Source organism: Pocillopora verrucosa, chromosome 4 (genome assembly GCF_036669915.1).
Source record: "Pocillopora verrucosa isolate sample1 chromosome 4, ASM3666991v2, whole genome shotgun sequence".
NCBI lineage: Eukaryota > Metazoa > Cnidaria > Anthozoa > Scleractinia > Pocilloporidae > Pocillopora > Pocillopora verrucosa.
The window spans coordinates 12,501,170-12,513,748 of record NC_089315.1 but is presented as its reverse complement, the minus strand read 5'-3'; the positions used below and the strand labels follow the sequence as shown (position 1 = coordinate 12,513,748).

General features: G+C 36.5%; 1 protein-coding gene across 1 annotated transcript; it reads right to left on the bottom strand.

The window, feature by feature from the left end:
* Positions 1 to 440: 440 nt before the first annotated feature.
* LOC131796037 (WD repeat-containing protein 47) lies at positions 441 to 11,164 on the bottom strand. The gene is made up of 8 exons (XM_059113690.2): positions 9,083 to 11,164; positions 8,156 to 8,348; positions 5,202 to 5,550; positions 4,583 to 4,681; positions 3,941 to 4,247; positions 3,208 to 3,479; positions 2,481 to 2,723; positions 441 to 1,916 (listed from the first exon to the last, which is right to left on the bottom strand). The coding sequence occupies exons 1-8, from the start codon at positions 10,954 to 10,956 to the stop codon at positions 1,606 to 1,608; spliced, it is 3,648 nt and encodes a 1,215-aa protein (XP_058969673.2). The 5' UTR covers positions 10,957 to 11,164; the 3' UTR covers positions 441 to 1,605.
* Between the last annotated feature and the right edge of the window lie 1,415 nt (positions 11,165 to 12,579).

Here is a 12,579-nt window from a genome sequence, read left to right as displayed (position 1 = left end):
CAGCCCGTTGGGCCAGCCTTTTTCCAATAAAAAATTCCCAGAAGCTAATGAGACTTGTATCTGCACAGGTTCATCTGTGTTGTCTTAGATGTACATGTTTACATTGCTTGTATAACAGCAATATGGAAGTCATTTTCAACGGTTAAGCTGAGATTATCTCTTCGCATCTGCTTGTGGGAAGTTACCATTTGACAGGCTCAACCCTAAAAAAGTCTTGAAAACCATAATTACAATTGTATCAATTTAATTTTTATTTCTGATTACTGGTTAGTGATCTATTGAATTTTTAACATTGTTGTAATTCAGTTATCAGAGTTTATTGTATCAGCATTATCTGTTTTTCAAAAATCATACAATAAATATCATGAACACCAAGTAACTTCAGAATTTCTTTTCTCCACAAATGCAAAGGGTAATTGCACACAAGGTACACAATCAGATTGATGACAATAATTTAATTAAAGTGACCTTTCTTTAAATAACAATTGATTGTTGGATTGAAATCTCATAACACTATAAATAAAACAATTCATAACAAATACCATAGAACCATGCATGGAATTAATGACCTCTTAGAATAAGGAGCATCAATTATTAGAAACTGGTACTTACTATGTAAGAAACTTGTATTCTATGTACACGTGGTTTACTATCTTGCTAAAGAATCTGCCACAAAATTTTGTTCATATGTATGATTCATTATGTTTCATAATAAAGAGTTCAGGATGATATTCCTACAATGTCCAAGATGGATTTACCACTAAATGTTTTCAGCCACAGATAATCTTCAAAATGTTTGAAAATAGATGTGAAATTCAACTGTTTATAGAAGTGTGTTTAGTTCTATCCAAATGTTTCTATGGTGAAGGTAGAGACAATTTCCACTTTAAAAATTACTTCCAAATGTTGCTCTGTTGCATGCAGAGTATCCCAACTCATGTAAGAGAGTTATGCCACTACATGCTATTTAAAAAAAATCAAAGAAGAAGAAAAATCCAAACATAGAAAAACAAAACTAAGTGAAGTTGGAGAAGATTACCATAAGTTCAAAAATAAAAGAGAAACAACTTCAATATCTACACCATCTTGTCACTTGTTACTATGTGTTATTAATTGGAAGTTAATTTTTTACAGCTTCAATATTCATCCCTTATAGATTATCTAAGTCTCAAAAACTGATGGGTGCATCATTGAAAATAGTGTCATTCAAGTAATTCTAAATGTATGTAAATTATTTACAGGGTGAAAGTTGTCTTTAGATTTGTATCACACAAATTCACAAGATTTCTACTAGGTAGATCTTCTTTAAACACTAGGGTCACTGCGGTACTGCTTTCCTGTGGCAAAGATCTCTCTTTGGGTATAAATTGGTGATAAAAAATGACCTGAGCCAAATAGGAAATCATTTCAACTTCATTCAGTAGGCATCATCACATCAAATCAAAGTCTCAAATGGTTCAAACACTTGACTGAACTCTGTGGTGGTGTTCTACAATTGAAAGACCTTTCTGTTGGCTTCAAAAGTGCCCATCATATTAGAGGAAACATCCCACAAGCTCTCCTTTACTCTAAAGAGGCCAAACCTTAAAAGGCACTTCCAATTTTTCAGCATTCTGGAGCCCAAAGGCTGACAGTTCGGTCTGCACTAGAGCTCAGGAAAGCAAGGAGAGTAGGGTGCCAACGACACTGGATGACTTTGTCTCTATGATGAGCCACAACAGAGTAAGGTGGCACTTGTGTCTCTAAGTCTTTTCTTATGTCCATCAAGATTATACTACTGTCATAAGATCCAGTCAAAAGAAAGTTATTATCAGGTGAGAAACGCACTGATCTACAATCCATTGTGTGAGGCTTGAAAAGCTGTAGGGTTCTCCCAGCTGTAATGTCATAGATCATACAGCTTCCATCTTCTTGGCCTGTGTGGTTACAGAGAAAAACAGCAGAAGAAAACCACACATTAGTATAGAACAAAACTGGAGACTGATAAGGTGCTGATATGTACTGCTAGTATGGCAAATTCCAGTTAATTCATCATAGCAAAAAGTGGCCTAGTATCAAAACTGTACCAAACTTTAAAGCTAAGCCAGAAAGATAAAACTGCGGTAACACATGGTACAAGTCTAAAACAAACTCCAATCTTAAACAGAGACTACTGGCTGGTGAAAATTACACCATGCAAAACCCTTAACTTTGATAAGAAAAATTATTTGAGACTAACACAATAAATCATAGTGGTAAAATACTCAGTGTTAGTTTAATAAATTTTCATTTGAACTTGTTTCATATTGGTCCCTCCTGCTGACAGCATTTATACTGATGATGGATCTGATGATGACTCCAATGATGACTCCCTCTCAGGTTGAGGTTGTCAAAACATCAGTCACCAACAACAGCCTTCTTCAGGGACACCCACACCCACACACACTATTACACTCTTTCACCAAAAATTGTACATCACACAAAAGATTTGTGTCATTTACCTGAAGCTAACATGTTGCCTGATGAGTTTACGCAAACAGAGGCCACGCAGCTATCACCAGTTGCTATGGCATCTATACATCTTTGTGACCTCAGATCCCACAACCTTACAGTGTTATCTGCTGACCCTGAGGCTATGATATCATCACTGTCAGCATACACAGCCATGACATGTCCTGAGTGACCTTTGAGTTGTCCTATTGTCTGACCAGTACTACAGTCAGAGATCATAATATTTCCATCTCCTGTTTGATAGAATGAACAAGAAATTCAACGCACTGTGATTTAAGAACGGTAAGTAGATAACATCAGAATAAAGCAAAAGATACCACTTGTGGAGCTAACTCTTAGTTTTCGAAAATTTCCTTTAATCTATTACACCCTTGCTCAAGTATAGTAAGTCTCCATACTGTTCTCACTAAATTTCTAATGGTATCAACAAGGAGAAAATACTTAATGATCAGGAGCTTTTCCTCTATTCTTGCGACTCTAATGTTTCTAATGTTTAATGATTCAGAAATGGCACTGTAAGTATAAATTAGATGGTAATCACTTGTTGGGGCTAAAAGGTTACATAGAGTAATGAGACCCTTAAAAGATAATTTCCTGAGGTTAAACTTTGAAGAGAAAAGGGCAGTTTAGGGTAGAAAACATCAAGCATTTTTGTGTGGTCAATGTGTTTACAAGGTGTCTCTAAGGGGAAGATTTACTTGAAAACAAAGTAAATACCTGCCCCTCCAGACACTAGAACTGGTGTCCCACTGGCTCGGGAAACAAAGGCCAGGTCTCTAACTGTACCATTGTGGATAGCAAGCTCCAGCCCTGGCCAAGTCACAGAGCAAGTTTCAGCATCAAACCTGGTCATCTTGATGCTTTTGTCATTTGATCCTGTAGCTATTATGTCCCCTGAAGCACTCCATGCTACACAATAAATGGAGCCACGGTGATGACGGTTGCTTTTGAAGAGAATGGTTGGTTGTGGAGGTTGGCCACTGCCTTTACTATAGAAAAAACTCACCATATTAACAAAGTGTAAAACAAACAGCAGATGAAGTTGGCCATGAATTTACCTCCCAATACTTCAAGGATTTAACTATCTCTAAGTCACAAAATTCTATGACTTAACATGACTTTTTCCAGGGACTTTTTGATGTTTTCCATACTCTCTGATTGAGAGATTAATGTAGAGATGTTTTTTCCCCTCTGTTTTTCTACAACTTTTTATATCTTCCACAACTTCCTGGAAACCATACTCAAATTTCCTGACTTTTACCTCCAAAATATTGTTGAATTTCTCTTTTTTTTATGTATGACCAATTCCTTTCATACATTTACTATTTCTGAGTGGTCATGTTCACTCTTCACAAAAATTACAATCATATTTTCAATAAATCTCAAACTAAAGATAACTGATAAGTTGTTGTTAAATAAGAAAAGTGAATGACATACTAAAACCTTGTACCTTTCCATTCTCCTTTGAGAGTTTAACCCTTCAGCTGTGCAGACTCTTAAAGTCTTGGAATTTGACCCAATAGCAAACAAATCTCCTGATGGATGAAATGCTATTGCTCTGATAGCTTGCACATCTTCTAGAGTAGCAACTGTATAAAACTTGGCCTCAGAGGATGACTGCAGAAATTCTCTCTGTTTTTCCAGTAATGAAATATGATTTCTATGATTACCATTGTTGATAGTCACTGTGGTGTTGTTTGGTGGTGAATTGGTAGAAGGTTTACGGAATGTCATGTTAACTGTCCCCATTTCTCTCTCTGTGAAATAATTATTGCATCAAAATTAAGAAAAAGTGCATTGTCAAGTTAGGTTTACTATTCCTATTTAAATGTATTTAGAAATTTACCTGCCCAATGCACAGCAATGACCTAAACATCAGAATCCATATTCTCCATACTCTTCTCTACACATTTCCTTTGCTATTAACAAGGAGAATTTGTTTAAAAATCAAAGCATCTTAAGTTGACAATCATTTCTTTCATTCTCATAACCTTAATGAATGATTCAGCAGTAGTACTATAAGGAGAAATTAGATGCTGGTCACTCTTAGGCTTTAAAAGGTTAAAAGTGCTGAAAACTACAGTATCAGTACCTTTCTGAATGACATTATCAGGTTCCTTGTGAGGCTTTTTTTCTCCTAGATAAAGATCACCACTTGGAGCTCTTGAGTTCTGTGATTGATTCTCTGTTCCTGATAAAGACCCAGTTCTCATTAACAATGAAATAAAGTCGAACAATTTAAGCTGTGAATGTTTTTGACTGCAAAGTTTATGCAAATTACTTTCGTTTCTTGAGTATAACCATAAAATAAGTGTAAAACAAGGGGTGCATGGAAAAGGAAACAAGAGTGGCTTGTGCTAAATTCTCTTCCAAATTTTTTAAATTTGCTTGTGAAATGGAGGGAGAACTGGATGTTGCATAAAAAGTCAATAGGTGGTTGATCCTGTGCAACCTTTCAAAAAATAACTGATACACATGTAAATAACCCACAACATTTGCGCTCAATGTTTGACAAAGATAACATTTCCATGATATGAAGTACATGGTGATCAAAATTTTCTTTCAAAAAGAGTGAATCAGGAAAAGCAGTCAGTTTATTGCAGTCTTGTTCCAGTACAGTACCCTCCGCTTTGTAACAAATAGCAATATAATTATGTAAAAATTAAAGAAAATAAATGTATGTGTATATTTTCAATACGGTGTTTACGTACTTGAGTCAACTACAAATGTCATACCACTCCTTTTAGGTTGCCCATTTTCTCGTACTGCTCCCTCATGCAAACCTTGTGATACTGGTTCCATCTTCACATTAGCAGATTGTATTTGGTGACTGGCAGGTGTATTGCTCCCAATGTTGGCTGATTTAATAATCTCTGGTGTGGGTACATTACCACTGAGGCCCTCACCTTGAGATGGGATTATAATGTCCTTATTTTCCCCCATGGCCCCAATCTTGTGCTTACTACCACCCTGTGGCACCAAGGCTCTGCGCACACCATTGACTTTTGGTCCTCGTTTCAAAGGGATCTGTTGATTATGGGAGACACCATTCTCCTTGTCCTGTAAGATAGAAAAAATTAATATGATACATTTTATTTTCCAAAACATTTCATTCAAAGGTAAAAAAGAAAAGGTAAAAATTGGTCCATTTATGTCACTGGCGTAACATGGAATAGACAAAATAATTCTGTCTCTAACATCACAAAGGTCTAGCAGTATTAAACTTCTGTCAAGAATCTCAAGATTAAATATACAGCAAACAGCTTGCATTAAGTCCAAGTCCAAAGGGAAATGAAGGAGTTTTGATTGACCTTTAGAGGCCTGATAGAGTAATGAGCCTCTCTATGTCAAAATAATATTAGAACCTTGAAAGTCACAAGAAAAGAAATAACCGCCTGTCTTGCATAGTAGGAATCAAGCTTGAACAACAGTATTGCAAACAATATAAATCAGCAAACAAACAACAGACACTTCAAAGACTTACTTTAGAGATAACCAGAGCTAAGGGCTGTTTTTGATCTTCCATGAGTAATAAACACAGATGTGTGTTCAAGATGACAAGAACTTAACTCATATAAATATGAAACCTGTTTGAGGATCCAACAACCAGCCAAGTGGATAGGTTTTAAGGATTACCAAATGGTTCAGTGGATTTGACTGATCAAACCTCCAGTACCTACTGGTACCTGCATAACCATTCTACACAGCAGAGCAATGACAGAGGGCAGTTTTAGATTAAAATCCCTGGGATGAGGAAACAAACTCCTCACAGGTACCAGTAATTCAATCAAGAAAGGCAATCAAAATAAATAATCATGGAGGTACACATTTTTTGATCAGAAAACTCCAAAATTATACTGTTGCATTTCCTTTACATTTTCTGGTTCCTAATGGAATAAATACTTTAAGAAAATAAAACCATTCTTACATAGATTATAAACCAAACTCAGAATGTAACCAGAGAAACCATAACACTTTGTATGTTGAGCAAATGGAAATGGACAAATAGATGTGACCTACAGGATACTCTTTGAATCACAGTAGGAATTCAAAGGCACCAGTGTTTCCTGGATAAATGCAAATTTTAAAACAAGCATAAACTGAAGAAAACAAAGGTCAGATAAGAAGAACAGAGCAGCACTGTGTTTAGCACAGCTTGCAGACATAACTACATGTAAACCAGTAACTAAGACAAGTGACAACAAATGAACTGTGAAAACCTTTAAGAACCATGAGAAAAACTATTTACAAAGATCACAACACTCTCTTGTGCTTCTCCACCATGAAAAACCAGATTCAATTCACTTACTTTGAAGATGAAGACAGGCATTGTATTCACTGAGCAACTAGCTTGAGTGTAAGTTAGACTGTGGCTAAATTCAGACCTTACACACTATCCACAGTTTGGTAACAGGTGTTAAAAATTAAATGAAAGTAGATATGATGTCATTGAAGGAAGAGCCAGGTGTGAAGGGTAGTGAGTTAATATCTTGTAAACAACCACTTAGAACAGTTGGTTAGTGACATTTTGAGGGTTTTTAATTGTCATCAAGAAGGGAAAAGACCATCTAATCTCTACCAAATACATGTACTCACCAAACAAAAATGTTTTTACTCTAGGGTTGTCAAAAAGATTGATTTAAGCGGTTGGAACTGACAGTAACTTTAATAAACAGACGAAGCACAAATTAAAACAAACCCTGTTTTTTTCCCTTAAATTTTAACTTTCAGTCATTCACAACTTAGTTAAATCACTATACTTAACCCTCCTATACAGTGCTCAGTGTTTGGGAATATCATTTATACCACTGTAAAAATCTAACTTTATCAATTTAGCAGATCCAATTAAGAGCTACTCCCTCCTGTTTACCTTCCCTTTTGAAAAATACAAAATACATAATTAAACCAAATATAGCCATTGCCTATACAATCTGGTATCAATGATACACTTTCAAACAAAGGCAAATGCAAAAGGAATAAGAGGGGGCCATGCAAGCTGGGGCCTGTATCTCAGAGATCCTGATAACTTAATGGGCCTGTAAAGCTGTCCTGTTTTCATTCATGATAGAGGTTTCAAAAATTATGAAAATTATACAATAAAACTATCAGCTACAGAAACAAAATGGACCAGTTATGGTGGCAGAACCTGCTTCTCTTATTTTAAATTTTGATCTTAAAATATGGCTGCAGGCTCATTAAGTTATCAGGACTTATCCAAGAAATGGGCCCCTTGTGCATTTTACTTCTGGCATCTTAACATAGTGGATAAGATTTTAGGAAAAACACTCAAAAAACTTTGTCAGGAGAATGACAAGAAGTAAAGATATCAAGTGAACACAAAAGTTAGAGCACCATAGACAAACAGTGCAATCCAAAACATCTACAGCCTGTCATCTCTGGTCTAACATGACAGTCAGAAAAAGCACATTGGCCATAACTGTGAAGGCAGCATTCGATTACAACCACCAAAATCTTTCAGGTCTTAACAATCTTGTACCAATAGAGTGCTGCTTTTATTTGAATTGCACTGGGATTATTGATCTCAAATATGAGACAAAAAACATTGCATTATGATAGTTATAGTAAAATGACACCAAAACAAAAATGGCTGGTGAGAGTTTGGTCCAAAGGACTTTAAAAATTAGAAATTTGAGTGATAACATACCAATACTGTGTCAGAGGCTGATACAGGGAGCATCGGTGAATCTGTTTTGTTGCATTCTACAACATCTTTAGGTGTCTCCTTCACAAAACCAAGAGGAATGCTGCATGGGGGTGTGGCACCATCTACATGCAGGATAGGAGATGCAAGTGGTGCGGGAGTAGATTTCAATCCTTGCCTAGTGGACTTCGGTGTACTAAAATGACATTAAACCATCACAGACATTCATTTTAAATAGAATTATATTATCACTCCAGAATGCAATCAGTTTTAAAAGATTACTGAAATCCCACATTGAATATAGAGCACCGACACGCAAACCTAATTCTTTTGTTTTGGCTATATGTCACTTCTACACCAGTGTTTAAGTCTAGTATTCATGGTGCATGTTTACAAATCTATTTAGATAAAATTTACTTATTCAAAATTCATCAACACATTTTACATCAATGTTCTACCATGACAAGTTCAAATTGCACTCATAGCAATAATTGGATAGTCAGAAGGCATCCTTTGAACTGAAAACTGGAATCAAACTCTAACAAAATAGTTGTGTCTGCTTCAACCCTTTAAATAATGGATTCCTTTTAAGGGCCAATTGAAAACTGTTCTGTAAACAGAGTCAAGACCTTTTAAACACTTAAGTTAGACATAGAAGCTGGATTATTAAATAGCTGCCATAGATTTATAGTACTGTTAGAAGTACAATTTCATACTAAAACATTGTTTAAAACAATTTCACATCATGGTTAGCATGCAATGCAAAGCACAATGTGGTTTACGACTTATTACATTTTCTATTGATTTACTAGTAGTAGTCACAAAATGTTTTGTCACTTGAATGTTTTGACAAACATTCAATTAAACAACCACAATGAACTTGATTATCAGTATATTGCTCTAATACTTTTATCACTGCAAGTCATTTACCTGGTATTCAGAACTCCTGAACCGTCTGCCAAGGCAACCCAGTGACCTGTCCCAAACGGTGTATGTCCATTTAATACTGGAGTGTTAGGAAATGTTTGCTCTGCTGGTGTAATTGGCACTCCATCATAGGCAGTAAGACTACCCTTGGTATCTGCCAAGTTTAAATCCTCAGGTTTATTCTTTGGTTTTGTAGCAGGAGTTGATGTCACGACTTGAGTGACTGAGAAACAAGTTGCATCATTTTTTTCATGATTTAGAAATGGCCTCACACTTTCTGGTGTTTGATAGCTGCCTTGAGGCCATGGCAAATAATCCTCACTGTTAACATGATTCACATTTCCTTCAAATAGACCATGAATTGATGCCTCTCCATTTGGCTGATGACTTGGATGACTTTTAAACCCAACATCATTAGATAAGAGTTTACTCTGAGAGGCATTAGAAGAATCGCTGGATTCTGGTCTATGACTGAGTAGCTGAGATGTTGTACTATCTGTTGTATTAGGTTTCTTATTAGCAGTCTCTCTTAAGGACAACTCTAGAAGTTGTCGTTCAAGATCTTGCTTCTGCCTCTCATAGGCTTCAAGCTGTTTCAAAACATTTTGCTGTTGCTGCTCCTTCAGCATATGAATAGCCCCAGGATCACAACTCGAGTCTGTACCATTAGCAACTAGGGGTTGAGAAGAATCCTGTTCATGTTCAACATTATTTGTATCATCATTTAGTATACCAGTTTCAGCCAATACTTCTTCTTCACCCTCATGTCTTGAGTCTAATCTTCTTTTAGGGAGGCCAATATTACCTGCATTATTCAATGGCTCATTTTCTGAAGAGCCTTTGTAGTGAAACTCATTATACGATTGTGAAATTCCTTTGAGAGGTTGACTGGAATGTGGTCTGTTGTCAGATAATGCTCCCCTGTTTCCTTCTGTTTCCAGCCTGGACAGGTGTGAAGCCATATCTGCTGTGGCTGGCCTCCCTGAAAGAGACAAACTCCTTGAAAGAATTTCAGCATCATCTCTCTTAGGAGACTTGTGATATAAAAAACCAGGTGTTTGTTTTCCTTTCTTCAAGTCCACTTCTAAACTCACTGGTTCAAAAGGTGTAATGAATGCATCTTGAGAGAGATTTTTGAGCCAAGACAAAAAATTACCAGAACTCTCTTGTGATGGCCCAAATAAAATATTGTCTCCAATGCAAACATCAAGCTCCCCTGAGAGATCTCCGTTAATTGCTCTTAACTGACAGTAATCCACACAACTCTCGAAACACAGTCCCTTAATTAATAAGTGTAATAATCTGTCTCTAATTGGAGTCAGTGGCTTCGGAAATTTCCCATTGAGACCTTTTTTCTCGATGGGAATGACCTTCCGTAGTAAATCAAGAATCTGATCAAAGCACTTTATCCTTGCAGTAGTGGGGTTCCAGTCGCGATATTCCGGTTGCTCAGATAAATTAGGAACAGTTAACAGCCAACATAGTTTGCTATATTCAGCCTTGTTTGGACAGTCTTCTTCCAGTTGATTCAGACACTTTATTAAATCCTCAATCGAATAGCTTGTTGAATTTCCACCGAAGCCCGACTTGAAGTACAACACTTCCATGAACTTCTGCTTCAAAACAAGATAACGGAACTGTCTTGAATCAAACTCGTTAATGCCTTCAAATGGCTGAGCAAAGATCAATATGGCCTCCCACTCGCCGTCGAGAACAAGGTCTCTTAAAAACAGAATGTCATCCGAGAAACCACAGTTAACGATTCCAGATTCTTTCTCCAGACTTCTCATGGAGTTATGAAGCTTTCTAGAATCCAAGAAATCGAGGACAAGCCTGATAACTTGGTTGTCTTCCACAACTACGTTGGTATTTAACATCTTTCGTACCTGGAGAGAACCCTCTCGCTTTGCTTATAAGTGTCTGCACTCTAAGTACCGTTCAGGCCTCGTTTGTTTTTAAATCGTCCAACACCATATGCCGCCACAATGCTCATCTTCACAAGGTTCTTTCTCCGACAGCTAATAACTTTATTACCTCCCTCAACAGAAACCGTCTTTTCATTATTTCTAAACGTGGTTTGTAAATAATGCATCGCGCCAAAATCAAGACAGACGCATGCGCGGAAAGAACTGCTAGATTAGCCGGCTCAGCGGAAACAGCTTAAAGGCTCAACCTGTCATTTACTTCCGGTTGTATTTGTCTCACAATTATTAAAGATAATTGAACCATGTTCAATTAGTGCTTTCTTGATGTTTTCAAGAATCAAATAAAATTTTACTAGACAACATGCAGTTATCATAATACCTGACACACACAAAAAAAAGGATTTTCGACAAAATTTCCCTCGAGTGTAATTTTTGCAACAAGAGGAACAATAAATGTCATTCCACAATTTTGTAAATATAAGTATGTGATACCAGACACCAAGGGTGTCTAAACTTCAATGATGTCATTACTCACAGCTTGCTTGAAGCCTACATTGTTTTCTGCAGTTCTGAGTGACACATCCAGCAGCAGAGCAGGTTACATATCTCTAACCCTTTACTCAGTCTACTACTGACTAACTTAACACTCGTTTCACCTGGACAAAAGCCTCCTCCTTGTTTTCGTAAAACACTTGAGAAGAGAGAGGCTTTTTGAGCAGGATCATGGGTGAAATTAGACATAACAAATTTTATAGACCTCAAGAACATCCATGTACCTAATCTGTCTAACACTTGCACTAAGGGGAATTTCTGAGCAAAGTAATATGGACATTTGATTCACTTTGTAATTTTTGCAAGGGGCAAAAATCCTTAATTCTTTCAATTTCAACAATTTTTTGGTGTGATAACTATGGTTAAAAACTTGATTGTTAAATATTTCAAAATTCTTCTTTTTGATTGATTCCTTTTGTCTCTTTAATCATTACATCATGCACTTATGCATAGGCATTTCAACTGTTTGCAATTGGACATCTGCATTGGGATATTTATATTTCTAATTTGTCATTTAAGCACTCTTTCATGGGTTCTTTTCCTTTTTCATAATGTTCATAGATGGTCACTAAAAAAAGGTCTTGATATCTTTAACCTTCAAATTCCCAGAGGTGACCAGACATGAATTTCTCTACAACATCCATACACTTTCAAGCAGAAATGTGATGAGAAGTGAAATAATTACCTGTTAGGGGAATGTTTGGTTGACCACCAAATTCTTAGATCTTAAAATTATTGGTTATGAATGACAAAAAGAAGGGAGAATCTGTATTTAGATCTAGGGGTTGACAAGACAGTGGCCTAATGATCAGCATTCTAAAATCTGGACTAGAGATGTTGGTTTGAGCCTTGGACAGAGTCACTAAGCAGTGCTGTGTTTGCAGTTTTCACCCTCATGGTGCCTCCCACAACTAAGAGAATAAATGAAAACATACAAATTGTAAGGGAGACCTTAGAAACTATTAGAGGGTAACTTGTGATGGAATAACATACCATCTTAGGGAGGGGGGGGGGGGTGGTGGA